This window comes from Labrus bergylta, chromosome 2, assembly GCF_963930695.1.
Source record: "Labrus bergylta chromosome 2, fLabBer1.1, whole genome shotgun sequence".
NCBI lineage: Eukaryota > Metazoa > Chordata > Actinopteri > Labriformes > Labridae > Labrus > Labrus bergylta.
This window is the reverse complement of record NC_089196.1, coordinates 16,727,277-16,748,887: the sequence shown is the minus strand read 5'-3', so window position 1 is coordinate 16,748,887 and position 21,611 is coordinate 16,727,277. Positions and strand designations below refer to the sequence as shown.

The following is a 21,611-nucleotide window of genomic DNA, read 5'->3' as shown; positions in this document are numbered from 1 at the left end:
TAAGAGATGGTTTATAAAACATCTATAAACATTACAGAGACACATGGACCAGATATTTGTTCATGGTTTGTAAATATTTTATAAAGCATCCATTAACATTATTTGGATGGTTATTATAAAGTTGGAACTGAAGATTATAATCCCTTATTGATACTTTGTAAAGCATCTATAAATATTTTTTAGACAGATAATTAATATTTTATCAATGCTTAATAATTGGTGCCCCAGGTCAAATCCGACCTGGGGCACCTTTACTGCATGTCGTTCCCCACTCGCTCTCTCCCCCATTTCTGACTCTATCCACTGTCCTATCTCTCAAATAAACACACAAAAAGCCCAAAAATAAATATTTTAAAATATACATATATATATATATATATATGTATATAAATAACCATGTCCCCACCTCCACTCATCATTATACTCAGTTGGTGGAGACACAAATCAGCCGTTTTCTGAATACACATACATAAGTGTTTACGCACAACTTGGCACGTGGAGTTCAAGAGAAATTCCAAGCAAGAAGACACTCTGTGTTTAGAGGAAGACACACAGAAGTGAGAGGGACTGGAGATGTTTAATTAGAGACACAGAATGGACTTGTACAGTATTTAATATGCATATTACAGCAGAGCCATGTTTCGTAAAGAGAATCTCAGTCCATCAGAAGCAGATCCACCCTGAGTGTTTTCTAACCGGCCAGGATGTGTTTGACAAACTCTGTGTAGTTGATGTGTCCGTTGGCGTCCTCCTGTCCCACCATGAGCCGGTCCACCTCGTTCTCCGTCATCTTCTCTCCCAGCGTGGAGAGGACGTGACGGAGCTCGGCACCCATCACTGTGCCATTGCCCTCCTTGTCGAATACCCTCAGACCCTCCACAAAGTCCTCGAAGGTGCCCTGCTCTTTGGAGCGCGCCACGTGCTGCAGCATCGGCAGGAAGCTGTCGAAGTCTAGCAGCTTGACATGCATCTCCTCTGCCTTCGGCCTCCCCAGCAGCTTCAGCACATCATCATTAGTGGGGTTGTGTCCAAGAGCTCGCATGACATCCCCGCATTGAGCAAATGTGATCTTCATCTCTCCTGTGGGAGTCTCGTCAAACAGCGTGAAGGCATCTCTGAACTCCTCGATCTGGTCTGGGCTAAATTCCACCACAATACTCTTCAGATCCACCTCAGGAGGTTTGACCTCAGGCTCTGCTGGTTTAGCAGGTGGAGGAGGCTCCTCTTTCTTTGCCTCCACCTTCTTCACCTCTGTTTTCTTGGGTTCCACTTTCTTTGGGGCCATGTTGCAGGGCGGACGAATGATTTCTACGGAGGTTTTGAGCTTTATAGCAGCCTGAGGGGCGGTGAGCCGGGCAGAGGAAAAAGACAGAGGGGAGAGAGAGAGCAGCGGACCAAAGATGGAAGAAAACCGGAATAGAAACACTCAGAGAAAGAAGATAAGAAGCTTCCAGAAGGAGCCAATCTAGTCAGGACCAGAAGCCAGAATCAGGCCAACTTTAGTCCGAGGCAGACCTGCAGGAATCTGAAGGCACACCAAAGGGAACAAGTTTCAATTTTGCTTTATCACTATGTAAGACCAACCCTTATTATCAGGGAAGCTTAAACAGCAGAAAGTGGTATTAAAAAAAAAACAATGACAGGCCAAACCCCCCCCCTCCACCCCCCAAAACAAAAAAAACCCATATCGGTCAAAGAGGTAAACATGTGGTAAGAAATTATATGATATTTTTTTTAAAAGGCACATGTAACCTTATTACCTCACCGAAATTGCATTATTTGCAGAGAAGAGAGAGGACATGTCCCTGAGGTCTCCCAGCTGCACTGTAACCATGTCAACATTCTTTTTGTGAATCAAATTAAGAAATTCAATTCTATGGTAGTACCTTTTCTTTAACTGCTGTCTTTGTTCTACTGACATGCTCAGATCTATACTTTCTTTGAAAAGAGCCAGAAATCATTTTGAAGATAGAAAAAAAGTTGTAACCATGCTGTTATTACACAAACCTAGACTTAGGGTACATACAGTAATATTGCCTTACAGAAAACAGGAGTTAATAGTCTACAGATACCTTGACAGATATTTTCTTTCTGAATTTGGTGGTTTTAAATTATTGGTTCAGATTTTTATAAAAAATGGGAGAACCTTTTCACAATCTCATACAAAAAATAATAACCGTGAATTACTCTTTCATGCGAAAGAGAAATACAACAAGTGATGGAGTAATGTTCATGTGTATGAAAAAGGAAGTTAAATCAATATATAATAGATCAAAAGAAGAGGGAGAATACTATCTAATGTTGTGGCAAAACTGTTTGTTTTCTGAGTTCATAAATGGTCGTGGCTGACAGCGGTCTGCTTGTCAGTCTGTCCGTCTTACGTCTATTTCAGTCTCTGTTCCTCCTGCTGTGCTGTCAGATAAGGTGTCATTAACATTCCCCGCTGTGATAAGGACAATGATTCTCCATGATGCTCTGTGTCCTTCAGTCTTTAAATAACAGTGCTGATGACATCATGCAGAGGGGCTCACTTCAACAAACTTCAAGAACTGTATTATATGATTGTATGAGTGTACTGGTTTTTATTTTATTTGTTTAAAGGTAAAATATGTAGAATTTTTACACTAAAATATCTAAATTGATTAAAAATTGACTTAACATATGTGATACTTTTTGTTGTTGTTGATTGTTAGATTTCCTCTTTTTTCAAACAGTTATTAAAACCAGAGAAATCTTTATTTTATAGGTGTAAGGGCCTGTGTCTTTTGCGGCTCTATCATGGTTGCCGCCATGACAAACACAACATGTTAATGTTGTCTTGGAAACAACGGATGTTACGTCAACAACCACTGCATAAGGAAGCATGGACTAAAAGCTGCCATGGGTTGTCCTGTAGCCCATAGCAGTTATGACGTGCGTCACTTGTACAGAGGTAATAGCTCTTGTTGTTTCGAATCTGACCTCAACCCTTTGCTGCATCTCTTCCCCCACTCTCTCCTCCCAAAATGTTGTGTCTCTCTTCAGCTGTCCTATCCAATAAAGGCAAAATGGCCAAAAAATGTGACTATTTATTATGTAAATTATACTATACATATGGCTTGTCAGTAAACATATTCTCTTCCTCTGGTCTGTAACACTCGTTTGTTTTAACTACGGTAAATTTGATGCTAATCCCATGATTCTAATCTACCATGTCTGTAATTTATGAAGTGAAACTTTCTGGGGATTTAATTTACCATATTTAAACCATACTGTAAATATTAATGGATGAAGCCTGAGTGCCATCACCCACCTGTTACAGGGGGCTTTGGAAGCCTGTCAGTGGCGGACGGTTGCAATACTAGAAATGCTGTCTCAATCTTACTTTAAGGTTAACTCATCAGATTATTATCATTATTATTATTATTTTTTAACCAGGCTATAAATGTGAAAAACTGGCATTTGAATGGGGTGTGTATGTGACTTCCTGGTCTCTTGGAGCCAGCCTCAAGTGGACAGTCGAGCAACTGCAGTTTTTTGCAATTCCAAATTGGTTTCATTTTTCATCAGCAGAGCTTCCCGCTTGATTTCAGCACACACAGAGGTCCTCTGATAATAGTAATCCCTTCCAAATCGGCATTTCAGTAATTTGGGGACGTAATTTTCTCCTTTTTTTCAAAGGTTTCTGCAGCTTTTATCTGCCCATTTTTCCATTCAAGAATAATAGAGGCTATGCTGTACATCAAGCTGTGACACTCTCCCAACAGAACGAGCTCAGCAAAACAGATAGAAGCGGCCTATTAAAATACAGTCCCTGCTGAGTTGTTGTTTGCCTCTTCAGCACCCTACAAAATTGGCCTTTACAATTCATATCCGGACATATGGTGACAAAGGTTAATGATTTGTTTGTCATTGGCTGGGCAGATGCATAGATTGTGGCTGCTGTGTTGGTTGGACCTTGAAATGGTTAAATGGTCGTTATCACAATAAGCACAGCAGCTTTCAAACAATGTACATAATGTACATAATGTGTATGTATAATGAGTTATACATACACACAGCTGTTGTGTACTCAATTGTGAACACACGCCGTGCACGACAAGCATTAAATCTTCTCATAAGGCAAGATGAGCCATGCTCACATCTAACCTATGTCTAAACTGACTTTTAACAGTAATTGACAAATAATTAAACTAGGGCTGGGCACGTTAACGCGTTATTTTCGCGTTAACTCGCCGACAATTATTTTATCTCGCATTAACGCAGTTTTTATTATTCATTTTCTTATTGTAAAAGTCTGTTGCTCACTGGCTTTTATTTCATAAAATTCCATCTTGAGCGAGCCTCGTATGTTGCTTACTGCTGCGCATGTCTGCTGCGGCGCTCACAGGAAAGAGGAAACAGTGTTGCCAACTTGGCGACTTTCTCGCTAAATCTGGCGACTTTCCAAACCCCCTTGGCAACTTTTTTTGTCAACAGCTACTAGCGACAAATCTAGCGACTTTTTCTGGTGTTATTGGAGACTTTTTTGGAGTAAGAAACTGACGTGAAAGCACGTATTGCTCTGCAGTCACTGTCCTCAATGAGCCCCTTCCCCTTCCAAAAGCGCTCACAGGCTGTCAGTGTAGACCAGTGTAGACCAGTGTAGACCCAGCTGCAGTCAGAGAGGAGAGAGGAGACCCACACCACTCTGCGTCCAGACTGCAACCAATGCAATAAGCTTTAGTTTTGTATTTATTTGCTTTGATTACATTGTTTAAGTTGAGAAGTACATTTACAATAAAAGTGCGCTATGCACGACTTTTTAATTCATTATTGGATTTTGTGTATAACAATGCGATTAATCGCGATTAATCACAGGAACTCATGCGATTAACGCGATTAAAACTTTTAATCGTTGCCCAGCCCTAAATTAAACAGATAATTAAGAACCCAAACAGCCATCATCCCATCTCCTTCCTTCTACTGTTTCATTAGATTTTTTTATTTAATAGGGACAATGCAATTTAACATAGTTTCAATATAAAGCATGAAACTGATGTGCTGCATTAAGAGTATATAGCTATTGCTAATTTCCAACTCGTGTCCCTAGTTGAGCCTTTGTGTAAACAAACAGATTAAAAATGTACAACATTCGGTTACATAAAACCTCATAACACTGAGGATACATTAAAATACATGTACAACAATACAAATGCTATAAAACTGTTTAAAATACAGATTTAAGATACTATTTAAAAGTGGGTACAGCTCTGGTTTTCTTTCAGCCAGCATTTCACCTTTTTTGTAAAAGATTTTAAGTCTGAGATTAATTTTATTTCAGGTGGTAATGTGTTAACAGAGTTCACAGCCTTTGATTGAGAAAGCTGATTGTCCAAATGTAGCTCTACATTGTTGTTTGTTACAGTTTACTTCTTGCTTCTTGTTACCCTGTTTCCATCCTGTCTCTGAACATATATGGAGATAGGTTCAGGGGCCAGATTGTTGATACATTTAAAAACTAGTTTTAGGAAACATAAATGCATAAAGCTTTCAAAACCAAGTATTGTGTTTTTTTCAGTATGTGACAGTGATGCCACTGGACAGGGTTTTTGTCCATTATTGTGTTGTTCTGCTGTTCCTCATACCTGTGTGAATAAAGCAAAAAGCTCCCTCTTCAGCTTGTTTGCTTACTGCTTTCAGTCTGCATATTTTTCATCTCTGGGTTTTCTAGCTGCTTATTTCCAAAAAAGTGTTTTTCTACCAAGGAAACCTTCATCGTCTCTGCCCCAAGGCAAAATAAACATGCTGCTACTAACCGAATATATAAAATATTAATTGACTGAATGAGGGCCTAAGTTAAGCTAGCTAGCAAAAGAAAGCACTGCTTTTGTTTAAGTGAAAAATGTACAATAAAACTAACATTGTTAAAATTATTAATGAAATAATTAATACTTGGTTATAGTTATGACATTAAAAAAGTGTAAATGAGTAAGCTAGAGTCAATATGAGACAACCTAGCCCGAGCATAAAAAAAACAAGGTTAGCTACTTATGTTAGAGAAAAATTAAGAATCAGGTTTTTTTTCTTAAATTAATGATTGGAATTGTTGTTCTTAGTTAAATTTACAACAACATCAAGTGAATGATTCCGGACTACATTGAGCTAGCTAAATAGATGAATTGAATCTTTTATCTTTTCCTGATTAAACTTGCAACACGAAGGAAAAAGTGAAATATCTTCCAAACTGTATGAAAGGAAAATGTCTGACTGGATAAAATGAGATTAATTTTGATTTCATTTTTATTAGTAAATTTGTCTCAGGGTTGAAGTTACACAAAACTTAAGACATGATCATTAAACTGAAGTGTAGCTTTGATGATCATATTTCTGTCGTATTTATCCTACAGCAGAGCAACTGAAAGAATCAAAGGAGCAGTCTGAGAGGAATTCAAGATATAGGCTACATTTTTATAATCAAGCAAAAACGAACACTGAATTTTAAATATACAATCCATTAAAATAAAACACAACATCACTCCTCCTCCTCCCTGGAACTCTTCTCCGCCAGCCACAGCTCCACTTTTTGCCCTCAAAGGCAACATCAGCTTCCTCCTCCAGATCCCTGGTGGGGTGCAGGCGAAGAACTGGCCCTCTCAAAATCTCTGCCCTGTGTCCAGGAGTCAGAAGATCCAGGGATCCCCAGCGCTAACCTCATGGCTCTGGCTGGAGGATGTGGCAAGCACCCCCCCGTCCTTCTCCTCCCTCTTCTTCCTCCTGTAGATCGTCAATCTGTGTTTGACGATGAAGGGTTTTTTGGGGTTTTTTGTTTTTTTTACTGTATTTACAAATGTTAAGTACATCAGGATTCAATTACATGAAGAAATGTATAAGCTCGAGGTACACCTGCTACAAATGAATATATATAGAAAACAATTTAAAAAAAATAAAAACAGAAGCTCATACTATAAGTGTTTCTCCTGATTTGGATGAGACATGATTACACCGTCGATATTTATGTGTCACAGGTCAACAACAGATAAAAGACAGAGCACACTAAACAGACATTATTATCTAATCAGAACATTGCTCACAGATTAATTTGTGATTGGTTCTGACAGTTTTTCAGAGAATCTTCTTTTTATGTTATTTTTAGTTACAGTTGTATTTTTAGCAAGATGCGGCAGGAGGGACTGCACCGCTGCATTCTAAGATATCGGCAGGATCTGAAAGCACAGAAAAAAAGTCAATAGTCAGCTGACTTACTCGAACATTGTCAGATTAGTATTGATGTATGTTTGAATTAGTTTGAATTAACTGCATTATTGATTCGCCCTCATCAATAAGTACCTGATGACTCCTTCTGAGGCAGTTTTTCTATGATGACTGATTTCAGATCAGCAAATACCTGGTCCTCATCTCGGTCTCCATCCACCTACACACACACGCACGTTTTTTTATTTTATAGATCACAAACTTTAATTGGGAATTGGCGTACGCCAGTTTCAGGCCCCGTTTTGTGCATACGCAATGTTTATAAATGAGACCCCAGATCAGGAGGATTTAAGGGACAGTTCTCCTGAGATTCCCTAGAAATTTTCAGGCGTGCATATGTGAAAACAGCTTGTGTCAGAAGTTGGATGTTCCTGTGTCAGGAGGCATACGTGTTTACAGTAAGCAGATGTACCTTTGTCAGAAAAAAAGATGTGCGCGTGTCTGCAGGTGTAGCTGTGTCAGCTGGCCTGTGTCTTTGACTCAGCAGGCGTACCATTTTCAAAAAGAGATTTAGTAAGGTACTGTAGCAGGTGTGTTGTTAAACTGTCAGCAGCTTTAATTGTATCTTATTTATTAGCCTACCTGTTTCAGCAGGTTTAGCTGTTTGTAATATCTTCTGACAGAGATGATGTCTCTCTGAAATGAGTCAATGCGTTTCCGCAGGGCGTAGCTACTGTCTCCTAGGAGACCAAGCTCAGTGGCTCGTCTTTGCAGACGACAGCGCAGAGTTTCATTGGAGCAGAGCAGGAGCATCACCAGATCAGGAGAGCCAATCTAAACACAGAGGGCAGGACAAACAGAATTTACACATCTCACACACGTGCATGTTAACAATTAATCTGAATTCATATTGTATATTGAGACAGATTATGTTTGTTGTAGGTAAGAGAAGGCCTCCAAGCGAGCTGCGGGGTTTTTAGTCATTCCCCACTCTCTCTCACAATTTACTATTCTATGTACTGCCCTTTTTAAATTAAGACAAAAAGGCCCAAAGTAATACATCTAGAGAGTCTGAAACATGGATAGTGATGTCTGATCATTTTAGAAGAAGGGAAGGATTAAAAACAGATGAAGTTTGGGAGAATTCTGAGCATCTCAGGAAACCAAAGAAGGCCAGCAGGAACATGGGTTGGAGAGTAGAATAAACTGTAGGGGATGAGCAGCCTGAACACAGGTGGAGAAACTAAGTCACCACAAACTTGCAACACTCCGAGCTGGCTCGCAAATATTTGTGTTAAACAGGAACCTCTGCGTGCTCTGTTTGTCTTAATGTACTGTAAGTTGTTTTAGTCATTGCTGAGCGTTTGCACTTGACCGCCCCATACAAACTGCAGTGAGCTCTCTGATTGGTCCTAACCTGTTCTTGGAAGCTTAGAGCCTGGTGGACATCCCGAGGGAATCCATCCAAAATAAACCCGTTGACCTTCTGCTGACCGATCAGCTGTCGCCTGAGCTCTGATATCGTCTCCTCCTGCAAACACATACAGTCCATTCAGTCACAGAAAATTGTCCAGGGTCTGTGTAAGGTTGATGGTTGATGGTTGATGCTGTATGGTAAATGTGATTGACTCTGACCTGTGAACCCAGCTCTGCGTGACTCATCATTTGTGAAATGACCTCCCACTTCCTGCTGGGAGAGGCTTGGCTTAGTAGCTGCCTCCTGAGCAACTCATCCAATGAGATGACTCTGAGGTTGAAGCTTTTAGCTAGAAGAGCTGCTTGACTTCCTTTCCCACTTCCTGGACCACCTATTAGAATACAAGAACACCAGTAACTCTCCTACATAAACCACAATGTTCTCAGTTTGAGTCATTACCAACATTGACATTATACATTAATAGACATTGAAGCATTGAAGCCCATTAAAAATATCAAGCCAAAATGGAAGTGTAAAAAACTGCAGTTCCTCAAGGGTCCACTTGAGGCTGGCTGCAAACGCTCCATTGATACATTTAATGTTTAAATGCCCATTTTTAAAGTAGAAATAAACATAAAGCCTTCCTCAGTCCCACCTCTTTACCTGTGTCTGTTGCTGGGCTTTAAAATGCCTCTTCAAATCCAATGAGTGACATTTATACAGTCTATGGTTGAAGTTGAACATCAGATTGGATGTCAAAAAAAGTTTTAAAAACTTTAATTGGGTTTAATGAAGTGGTGGCCTTATATAGGTTGTATCATATGAAGGACGCACGCAGATCATGTGTAGACATTCTAATAGGTCTGTGTTTATCTTAAATGTATTTACCAATGATAAAGATAATAGGGCATTGTCTCTGAGAAAGTTTGATGCTGACTTCCTGCTGGAGTCCAGAACTTTCTGTCATGTCAGAGTCGGAGTCTATGGATAGCTGAGACAGGACTGGAGAAGGAGGAGGACCTGAGACAAGAAAGTGGGAAAAGTCACACAAATCTTTGAAAATCTTTATTCTCCAAAAGTGTTTTTGGACTGAAATTCTCAACAACTGAACTCCCAGAGAACTGTTGCCCATTAGACGCAAACTCGCAGAAAAAGGTACTGATTTTTTTAGAACCAGCTTTCAGAAAATCTAATTCCTTTAGAACATAATTCCAGCAGACCTGAGCTCTCTGAGAACCAAACCCCCACGTAAATGAATGATTTGACCAATCTCCCATGAAACAGAATTGTTTAAGAACAAACTAGAAAACAGAAATACTAAAAATGTAATCTTCCAGAGAACTTAACTCTTTTAGAACCAAACTCCCAGAAAACTATAGGCTCTTTCAGGATCAACTATCAAATTACTGAACTTCATTCCCTGTTCAACCCAATGTTTGCATTTCAGCTGAAAGCAAAATATCTTCAAGAACTTCAAACAATTTCAGATACCTTTTGGATTCAAAGACAACTCACAGAGAAAAACTCTTTAAGAACAAAATTCCCCCAAAAATGGGTCTTTGAGAGCCAACTCCAACAGAACTGAGCTCTTGGAGAATCATAATAACTGAGCATGTGGCTGTGTAACCTTTAAGTAAAAAAAACCCAACTCTTTTGAACGAAAACTCTCAGAGAGGCTACTTTCCTCTTTCCAAAGATGTGAACGCCATTGCAAGGCCATTCAGAGACAAATGAACCACTTGAAAATAAAACTTTCTGAAAGCTGGGGTATATCAGAATTTGGAAGATTTTTTGAATCTTAACAGACTTTGGAAAGTCTTTGAAAACCAAACTACAAAAGAACACATTTCTTTCAGAACCAAAGTCATTGAGAACTGCACTCTTTGAAAACCAAACATATGAAGAACTGAACTCATCAAGAAGAAAAAAATCTCCTGAACTGGAGAACAAGCCTCCTGGATGATGGAATTCCAGCAAGACAAAGCTACGAATTGAGTCCTGAACTCATACTGCTCTTTATTTAAGCTCACTGAAATTTCAAAAGACTGAATTAGCAGAGAACAAAGCTATTTGCAAATCAATCTGATGATCCTGTAGCTTACCCTCTGGGTTGTCTGTATTTTTGTTCCATTCTTCTTTCGTCTCAGTAAGGTTAGGTGGGGGGATTACTGCAGGTCCAGGTGGGGCTGGGGGGAGGAGTTTGGCATATTGTTCAGAAGCTGTTTTGGGAGTTTTATTGCTGATGGAGGAAACTGGTGGTGTCAGTGGGGTCAAAAAAGTTATTATGGGCTTAACTGAGGTTGTTTGGGAACCAGAATGTCTAGGTGGGGCTGTTGGGGGTATTGCTGGTATTATCCTTGGAGTAGGAGATGTCTTTGAAGGTTTTGGGGGTATATTTTGAGGTTTTGGGGGTTCTGTCACAGGTTTAAGTGCTGATGTTTGGAGTAATGTGGGTGTTTTGTGGGTTTTTATTGGGGGGATAGATGTTTCAAGGGTTATTAATGGTGTCAAAGGAGTTATCTGGGAAGTTGTTTGAAGTATTTCTGGTGTTGAAATAGACACAAATGTTGTCTTGGGGGCTACGGATGTTGTATTCAGTGGTTCAGATGTTGTTCTTGGGGGTGGTGTACTGGTGATTACAAATTGTCCCTTAGGGGGAACACATGTTGTCCAAGGGGGTCCCTGACTTGGCCTGTGTCTCTCCAGGTGGATGAAGGTGTCCCAGGTGACGGCTCTGGGACCTCCAAGATGTCTGGTTGTGGTCAGGCAGCTGTGGAGGAAACTGATTGGGTCCTCAGGATGGTGATAAAGAAGACCTGTTAACAAACTCTGAGACACAAATGAAAGTGAAATAAATATAATTTCTGCCCCCAGTCAAAAAAACATGAATCAGTGTAACATCAGTGGTCTGATCAGTACATTTTTTGAATGTTATAAATCTATTTTTTTAGCATTTTTGTTCTGAAATATTTGATACAAACATGCAATAAACAAATAAAAAGTACAAAGCTAAACTGTGGTACTTCAGCAGGACCTAAATAAAAAAGAAGAAATGGAAAAATATAAAGTACAAATAAAAAAACAACAACTATATAATACACACTATCTACAAATGTGTAATGGAAGAACTATACAGAGCAAGTGTGCAAGATAATAGTGAGTACAAAAATCAGTTTAAAATAGGCAAAGTGTTCAGTGTAAATGGAAAACCGTTATGTCTTGGTTTATTGTATTCTGTTTCTATGATTATTTCATTTTGTTTTAATTTAGTTGACAGGGCCACACACACACACACACACACACACACACACACACACACACACACACACACACACACACACACACACACACACCGTTGGACCAGAGTTAACGATAAAGCTTATTTACATCTGTGGTTCCCGGGAATTAATATCTAAAACGCATAACTAACAATACAAATCAATAAAAAAAGCTAATTTAGCAAACAGTACTTAAGTCCTGTGTGTGTTAATATATCAAATAGAGTGTAAATCTAATTTACTTGACGTTTCCCTTTTTTAATTTTGTTGCTCTTTTTAAAGATGTCTGTCCGTCTCTTTGTCTGACTCCTTAAGTTGAATAAAACTGTGATTTTCCGTCTGTTTCATAAATCAAAGTAAACAGCTGAGGACTTGTCGAGATGTTGTTCCCTATCTTCCTCTCTTTCGTTCACTCTTAACTTTATTTTCAGAATTAAAGTTATCCTCTCATAGTTTTCCATAGATGTTACATTACTGTAAATAATTAGTGTAAGAGGCTAATTCCACAATTCAGACCAAAAACATCTCTCCATAAATAGCTCTGTTACTTGTCTCTTGCGTGAAATTGAATCGTAGCTGCTTGGTGCTCCAATATTTTCTCTAGTTGCATTTTGTATATATTTTTATCTACAATGGTAAATTATAATAAAACCAACCATTTGTACAAAAGATTTGCTGTAAAATGTGAGATTCAGATATCATGTTAACATTGATATTGGAAAATAAACATAAATTTTTTTTTTTCCTGTAGCTCTGAGATGAAACTTTGTTAAATAAACAGAAATCTATTTCTTCAGCGTTCAGCATAAACTTTAAAAAAGGATAAAATGAGAAACATCAAAATGATCGAAAAGTGTCTCACCTCCAGCAGCTGAGGAAGATGATGGTGAGACAAGTAGTCCTTAACGTCTCTGCTGTTTAACATGTTTTAAAATGTTCTTTTCTTTTTCTATCTATCTATCTATCTATCTATCTATCTATCTATCTATGTATGTCTTCTTTACTTGTTGCTGCTTTGGGAGCAGAGTAAAAATGTCTAAATAACAGCAGCATCAGGTGGCTGGAGCCCTTGTCTTGGTAACATCTGTGTGTATTCACGTTGTTTTTGTGCTTACAAGGCTAATGAGCTGCTCAGACTCATTAGCATCAGTGTGACATCATCATAGTGACATGTGGTGGGAGGGCAATGAACGGCAGACACGGGAACAGACCAAACTAAAGACAGATCTAAAAACATGTTTTTAAAGTAATGTTAGGAGAGATGGTCCACTATCATACACAGTCTTAAACTAAGGAAAGTCAAAAACTGAGCGTATGATTTTAAATCTCTGATGAGTTTAAAAAAAAAAAATCACATATTAATGATCAATCAATCAATCTTTAATTGATTGTTTTTTAATTCTGACTTTTTTCTCAGAATTCCGTCCATTGGTGGTCTGAAAGTGGGATAGAGAGAGATGCTGGAAGAAGGAGAAGGATGGGGACAAACAGAGCAACAACAACAACAACAAGGACTGATCAAAACCATAAAATATTTTAATTAAAATAAAAACTTGCATAATGCTTAAATAGGTTAAATGCCAAAACTAAAAACCACACTATTGCTCATTGATATAATTGTATACCCTCTCATTGGACATCATTAAAGATCGTTGATAAAATTCCTGGATTGCTGCAGTCTTTCTAACCGAAGACTTAGTCCACAGAATCCCCATCCCAGCAGGATTTGACACATTCCCAGATAACTGGAGGACTATGAACTCGACTACCCATTCCAACAACAATATTCATCCACAATGAGGCAAGTCTCACCACCGAGACCCACATTCTTATCGGCCCATTGGAAGTCCCGATGATAAATGGTAGCGCACTGAGGCAAGATGGCAGACAATAAGTCGGCAAATGAAAGAGTTTGAAGTGGAATTGGATATGGCACCCCTGAGCCTAAACTAGTTATTTTCAGCTTAGGGAAAGAAAGGGACTTTGTTATGCTTAAAAAGGGCCTGGATAGGGTATTTGGACATTTAACCAGAACAATCTTTTCAGCTGAATCCCTGAAAAGTAGATTTGAACACTTTCCACAAAGTCAAGCCGATGCTAGTTATCGGGTCAGATAATGCTCACATGATAAAACCTACACAGCCTGTGGGTTCTGGTCCTAGCTTACTATAGCATCCCTCAGGTTAGAGTAGCTGTCTTTATACATTTTGTCTCTCCCCCATCAAAGCAACTGTATCAACACATCAAGAAACCCTCTGGTGAGGACAAAACAATCCTAGAGCATTAGGAGAAAAAAAACTGTCCATGTCACTGTTGATGGTCCACTCCAATGCTGCATAAACAGCATGCTCCTGTTCCACATGCTCCTCCTACAACAGCATTGGCATTCCTCTGAGCTAGAGAGTGCCACATTGCAAACAACCCTGAAGAGTTAGCAGTCTATAATGAGGGTATTCAAAAACTGGAGAAGACTGTTTTCCCTGTAAAGATAAATGCTGAAGAGGTGAGCAACTCAAAGCAGTTGTGGCTTATCCCCCACCACCTTGTATATCGTAATGGGAAGGCTAGAGTTGTCTTTAACTTCTCATTCCACTACCAGCAAGGGGATCCTCAACTCAAAGCACCTTGGCTATGCCACATCTGATATTGCTGATCCTGACCCTATTACACAGAACCTCCTGCTTATGGGGCGGCGGGAATGGTCCTTGCTGCAAGCAGTGACCTGCTATGATGTCGTCGCTGGAAACAAAACCGAGTACTAGCTGACCATTTCTGGGTTATCTTTACTGGTAACTACCTTCCTATCCTTCCGCTCCCTAGGTAATGGCTCACCTCTGACGGGGACCTCACCACAGACCAAGTGGTCCAATCCTGGCTGTCCCAGGATTGCTGACCTGGGACAGCCAGTGGCCAGTTGGGCATGTCACCAAAGTGATCCCAAGCGATGACTGCAGAATTTTTTTGGCTAAAGTAAATGTAAAAGGGACCACTACGCATCCGGTGGCAAAACTAATCCCACTTCCTGAAATTCCAAATGACTGATGCCAAACCCCAGTCTGCAACAGGGACATTTGTAGGATTACAAACTCACTGCATAATTTTTGAGCAGGCTGTGCAAATTTCCCTACTCTGTAATGCTGCTGGCTGACTGAGTATTGACAGCAACTGCAGCCCAAGGACTGTGACATCACAAGACGTGCACAGTCAAAACTAAGATAAAATGCAGACAGAATTTAAAACTGGGCTTCAGACTTACATACAAAACAATATGAGTTACAGACATAATTACACAGAATTAGAGTGAACTACATAACTAACTAACTTGTTTATAAATTTGATTTCAGACAGAACTACATCCTGAGTAACATACAGAATCACAGACTCAGCTACAGACAAAATTACAGACTGAATTATTACCGGAACAACAGGTAGGACTATAGACGGAGCTACAGACTGTACTACAGACTTCAGACAGAACTACAGAATGCAGACAGAACTACAGACTGAACTACAGACTGAGCTTGATACAGAACAGAAACAGAAACTATCAGACTGAGCTTGAGACAGAACTACAGACTGACCCAGAAACTGACAGACTGAGTTTGATACAGAACTACAGACTGACCCAGAAACTGACAGACTGAGTTTGATACAGAACTACAGACTGAACCAGAAACTGACAGACTGAGTTTGATACAGAACTACAGACTGAACCAGAAACTGACAGACTGAGCTTGAGACAGAACTACAGACAGAACCAGAAACTGACAGACTGAGTTGATACAGAACTACAGACTGAACCAGAAACTATCAGACTGAGCTTGAGACAGAACTACAGACAGAACCAGATACAGAACTACAGACTGAACCAGAAACTGACAGACTGAGCTTGAGACAGAACTACAGACTGAACCAGAAACTATCAGACTGAGCTTGAGACAGAACTACAGACAGAACCAGAAACTGACAGACTGAGTTTGATACAGAACTACAGACTGAACCAGAAACTGACAGACTGAGTTTGATACAGAACTACAGACTGAACCAGAAACTGACAGACTGAGTCTGATACAGAACTACAGACTAAACCAGAAACTGACAGACTGAGTTTGATACAGAACTACAGAAAGAACTACAGACTGAGCTTGTGACAGAACAGAACCAGAAACTATCAGACTGAGCTTGAGCTACACAACATAACACAACAGACAGGAATTCAGACTAAACAAAAGACAGAACTACAGTGTGTGTAGCTTTAATGTTTGTTTGTCTAAATGTATTAATAAAAAGTTATTTCTGCATTGATTAGGTGTATTTATTTTAATCATGTTGATTTAGTTTTCACAGTCACCATTAAACCTGATGATATTGTTTGATACAAAACGATGACTTAAGACTTGAGTATACACCAATCAGTGTGTGTGTATGTATGTGTGTGTGAGAGAGAGAGAGAGAGAGAGACAGAGAGAGAGGCCCACAGCCACAGAGCAGCATTCTCTGGGTTCGAATGAATGGATCTCGACAATGTAGGAATGTGTGTGTGTGCGTTTGTGTGTGTGTGTGTGTGTGTGTGTGTGTGTGTGTGTGTGTGTCTGTGTGTGTGTGTGTCTGTGTGTGTGTCTGTATGTGTGTCTTTTGGAGGCGGGATGAAGCCTCTCTTTGGTTGTTATAGTAACCGTGATGTAAGCCCGGAGAGGGAGTTTGCCCTCTCTCTTTTTCATTGTGTCAGAGTGGGTGTGTGTGTTTGTGTTTGTGTGTGTTTGTGTGTATGTGTGTGTGTGTGTGTGTGTGTGTGTGTGTGTGTGTGTGTGTGTGTGTGTGTGTCTGTGTGTGTGTGTGTGTGTGTGTGTGTGTGTGTGTGTGTGTGCATGTCTGTGTGTGTATGGTGTTTGTGCATGCATGTGTGTTACAGTGCATGCGCATATGGAGCAGTGGATGAACAGATTTCAAACTGTGGGACGAAGGAACCAGATGAAGGAAAGACTGAAACAGAAGAAAAAGGAGATGTGGTGAACACTGGGCAGAAAGAAGAAGTTGAAGAAAACCTTTTGATGATGAGGTGAAGTAACTCAGACATACACTTTAGTTTAAACTGTTTAATTAATCACTTTATCCAAACTGTTTGATTCATCAGTGTATGATACATTTGAACTGTTGAAATAAACAGTTTTTGTTATGTTTGTTTCATCTACTCTGCAGAGGAAAATGTGACACACTGAAACTTAATGAAGATAAATACTGTTTGATAATGAACTGCTGAATTATGTTCTTAAATGTTGTACCCTCTGAACTTCTGTTGGTGTGGTCACTGTAACTGACTGTTTAGTTTTCCGTGACGACCAGTAGATGATGCTAAAGACCCGTATTTTACTGAATGAACCTTTATAATACACGAACGCATTGACACTGTTCATTAAGGCATTCATGTGTGTGTGGGTGTGTGTTAGTGAGTTTGTGGGTGTCTTTTGTGTTGTAAATGTGATTAGACACTCTGTGGTTTTGTGTTGTTTTTGACCTACTTTTGCCGAAGCTGAAAAAAGCAGACCAAAGCTGGTCTACTTTAAGCTGGACTGTCTAAATCAGACTAGTTTAGAATGTGTTTGCTCTGTTTTAGGCAGGTTTTGATTTGGTTTCCTTGTTTTTCTCACACTGTGAGGAACACTGACAGAAGAGTTTCCAGTTATCAGAGGCAGAAAAAAGAGAACAACATGCAGTTATTGAAAAAACCATGCAGCCTCAAGAAAATTGTGGAAATATTCATTGAAGAGGGCACAAACACATTTTATAAACAGTTTGCATTGGGGACTGATGATCGTTGCCAGATGATAAGAGCTCACACTTAAAGAGTTCAAATGGGTCAGAAGCTATGTCGGTGGTTGTTTGAGAACAGACTGCTCACATATTGACTGGGGGAGAGGTGTTTAGGTGTTCTCCTTATAACCTTCATGGCTGTCTGCATCATATGTTCATCCAGTCCACAAATGTAGCCTATGATTGATAGCAATCATTTACATTTCAGATGTGACAGTGAAGATTTTGTAACTCAGCCTAAACTCTGACTGCAGCTGCATCATTATCTCACTTCCTGCTCTTTTTACTCCCTTTCCATGTTTAGCCATTCCCACTGATGAGAACAAGGATCATATCCCCGCCAACACTTCCACAGCTCCATCATGGCTGACAAAAAACTCTCAGGTGTGCCCTCCCTGTCTTCACCTTCTCATCAGAATGGGAGTATCAGGGGGACAGGATCCAAAAGCTCTCCACGGCCCCACCATAATGGCAGCCTGGAGGCTAAACCAGGATATCACAGTCCCAGCAACACCAGGGCTGAGCCCCACCCTCAGTCTCCACTTAGCAGCAGAACCTCAGCCTCAACCTCACCCCTTAGGTCCCTCGTAAGTCTTATGACGTCTGTGCCCAGTCCTCGTCCTGAAGGCAGCTCAACCAGACCCCGGGGTCAGAGCCTTAGCTCTGCTCTGAGCTCCAAGACAAGAACCACAAATTCCAGGAGCAAGGTAACTATCACATATTGCTGTAAAACTTGTTTAAGTCTTTCCTATTTTAACACAAGTAAAAAGTCAAAGTGCTGAATATTTGATTTCTTTTTTTTTGGGGGGGGGGGGGGGGGGGGTTATTCTTGTTTTTCAAAGTGTTAAGAGTCTTAAGGTATAATTTCTAACTTTTAAAGTAGATGTTCAGATGTCCCTCTTTAGCACCAGTCTCTCAAACCAACAAGTTTGTGCTAAGTGCAGTCCTCTGCAGGGCTCTATTCAGAGATGCAGCCCAGTCTTAATTCGGTTGCTGCTCATTTTTCAGACTAAAAATGTATTTTTTATTGTTCTGTCTATTGTATCTCCTTTGGTTGTACTCTTGCGACGACACTCCACCATCGTGCCTCTATACATACAGTGGCTCTGAATAGGTGGGGCCCTCTCTCTTCTCCTTCATAGTGGTAGGGCTAATGGTGGGAGAGGAAGGGGTTTACACACACAAAAAAAAAGGGAGCACATGTTTTAGCCTTTGAGTGACACATAAACAAGCTAGATATTAGGAAAGAGTCCAAAACACAAGGGCCGTAGACTCAGATCTTAGAACAACAAAACCAGAGGGAGTTTGAATTATATCTCCTTTCATGTAGTTATGTTATATATTCTATATATTCTATATGCATATTATAAGGTGGTTGATTTTAGTGCCAACAGAATGGAAAACTGTTTGCACCTGGTAGTCATAGTTGACTTCTCATCCTCAGTTTCTATAGACTTCTTGGATAAGATATTTTCTTATACATGCTGTCATGTTTTATAACCTATGGTTTACCTGTGTTGTCACTGTAGCGTAGGAGTAGCCAACAGGAGGAGCCTGAGGCCTTGTTGGACCTGATCCTAGAGTGCCAGGGTCAGAGACTAGATGACCAGAGAGCTAGCCTTAGCTTACTTCCTGATCAAGGAGCAGCTGGTCTATGTGGAGCCTGCAGCCCTGACCAGCCTACCCTCCCCAGTCTGGACTTCTACTACATGCTCATACATTACCAGGTACCAGCATGTCATGTGTATGCATCCATCCATGCGGCCCATTTCAAACAATAGTTAATCTCTTTTACAATATGAAGGGACTGCAGTACAGACTGTCAGTACACTCACTCAGTGGTTCAGAGACTTCAGTTATCCATATAGGTGTGGTTTGAAGTAGAGATGTTAGTCAGGGCACAGGCTTCAACAGTTTCTAAAGATTTAGAGGGTGGCTTACAGCCTTGTATAAAACTGCTTCGCTATCAATAGTTCATTTATTTGTTGGTAAAAAAAAAATGTGAGGTGCGATTTTTTCTGACACACAGTTTGAAGATATTCAGGGGCATGTTGTGTTAAATGACAGGTGGACTTGCTTTAGCTGTTTGCAGGAGGCGTTAAGCCTGTCTCAGCTCCATCTCTTGCCTATTCCTAGATTTATAGACAGTTATGTGGAGATGGAATTTCCAATCAATGGGCTTCATAGCGCCTCTTCAGAAAACCAAAGGGTAACATCATTATGACTACATCCATATGTTATACAGTCTATGGCAGAGATATGGTGCTAGACTGTCTGGACACATCCATCAAGGAGATTTCACTGGCCTATCTGACGTATTCCCTCTGCATGTTTCATCATCTAGTCTGACAGGATGGAGGACCAGAGGTGCTCCCTTCCTGATCTGGATGATGTGGTTGGTACACTTCCTGAAGGTCAGGATGATTTCTTCAGTTTAATACAGAGAGTTCAGTCCAGGAGAATGGACGAGCAAAGGGCCTCACTGCTGGTGACACACACGGAGGACGACACACACATCAACCCCACTGGCTCCTCTCCCCATAATCATTTTAACCATCGTCCTCAGTGATGAAGAACAGTCTGAAAGTGTTTTTTTTTTACAATGTTTGACTGAATACCAGGTCCTGCGTCATTGCCAAGTTTCAGACATTGGAAAAATGTTTGGCTCTTGTTTTTGGATGGACATTTTGAATGTTTTAAGCTGTTATTGTGTTCCCATCCACCCGAGACCAGCCACTGTCGATGTGGAAACCTTGATCACACTTCTGACAACAAACAGCAAAATGAATGCTAACCCACCCTGAAGACATGATTAAGGCTGAATGGATTCCCATTTTATAAGTGTATGATTTATTGCTTGGTTTTTTTCCTGACCTCTAGTAGTTAAAGTTTGCCCCTAGTTTGTAGTTCTGTGGACTGGTAGTTGTCTATTATGGATGTGTCCAATGGATTTAGAGTATTTTAAATATCATCCTTATGTTTTAATGAATCAGAAAAGATAATTCATCTTGTTTGTCTCATCCTAAAGACTCATACAGTGTGAAAGAACCACTTTGGTCATAGAGTGAACATAATTCATGACTCCAGACAGAGTAATGGCAGCCCACAGAAACTGTTGACATAAAGACTTTATCTGAAAGACTTGTCAAATTTGAATAACTTTTGTTACGAACATTTACTGATATAGACTTTATGGAAAACTAAAACTGTTCATTATAAAATGGTTGCCAATCTTGTAAAATTGAACATTGTTTAATTAGAAAGATTTTCTGAGTTATCTCCCCATAAAACAAGACATCAGGACAGTGTGTCTATGATTCATCTCTGTTATAGCAAATTGCACTGTATTACTATACAGACTATTAAAAAAAAACTCATTCTATCTAACATGACGCTAGTTTCCTAATATATATGAGGCCGTCTAACTTAAGGTAAATTCATAACCTCTCTTTATTTTGAAAACACCCATATTACTTGTATTTTACCACTTGATTTCATCTGTTTAGCTTTACTCTGCTGGTTACTCAATTGAAGGGGTGAATTATTATCCTGACTGTTTTTTAACTTCTTATTGAATTAACCAGGTAAAGATTGGTCTAGAACCTGTGGTGTTTATGAATCAGACTTTGTGTTTTTAACATCATTAGATATCTTTACATGTGATAAAGTTACATCCTTGAATACCTTACTGATGTCTTAAATTGATTTCTCATCACACTAAGAATTTATTTTTATTTACTGAAGAACAAAAACAGTTCATAGAATTGAAAAGATGTATTACCTATAAAGAAAGATGAACATCTTCAACACACTAACACTGTATGTTTAATCGAAGCAGATCTATGAATGATATTTTGTAATTGGTATGACTAGAAGTAGAATTTAGAAGTTCAGAGAAATTTGTTGAAATACTGCTTAACCTTCAGTAAAGG

The 21,611-nt window shown here is 39.7% G+C and overlaps 2 protein-coding genes and 1 pseudogene across 2 annotated transcripts; 1 reads left to right on the top strand and 2 right to left on the bottom strand.

The window, feature by feature from the left end:
* Positions 1-558: 558 nt before the first annotated feature.
* On the bottom strand, positions 559-1,312 carry LOC109989146 (myosin light chain 1, cardiac muscle pseudogene; annotated as a pseudogene).
* A 4,973-nt stretch (positions 1,313-6,285) lies between these two features.
* On the bottom strand, positions 6,286-12,930 carry LOC109989135 (adenylate kinase isoenzyme 5-like). Its single transcript, XM_065962308.1, has 8 exons — positions 12,731-12,930; positions 10,693-11,419; positions 9,479-9,610; positions 8,809-8,981; positions 8,591-8,704; positions 7,816-8,007; positions 7,309-7,393; positions 6,286-7,184 (listed from the first exon to the last, which is right to left on the bottom strand). Exons 1-8 carry the CDS (start codon positions 12,791-12,793, stop codon positions 7,129-7,131), a joined length of 1,542 nt encoding a protein of 513 aa, XP_065818380.1. The 5' UTR covers positions 12,794-12,930; the 3' UTR covers positions 6,286-7,128.
* Positions 12,931-16,609: 3,679 nt separating this feature from the next.
* Positions 16,610-21,367, top strand: gpsm1a (G protein signaling modulator 1a). Its single transcript, XM_020640786.3, has 4 exons — positions 16,610-16,927; positions 17,984-18,386; positions 19,209-19,406; positions 20,024-21,367. Exons 2-4 carry the CDS (start codon positions 18,042-18,044, stop codon positions 20,246-20,248), a joined length of 768 nt encoding a protein of 255 aa, XP_020496442.2. The 5' UTR covers positions 16,610-16,927; positions 17,984-18,041; the 3' UTR covers positions 20,249-21,367.
* Positions 21,368-21,611: the final 244 nt, after the last annotated feature.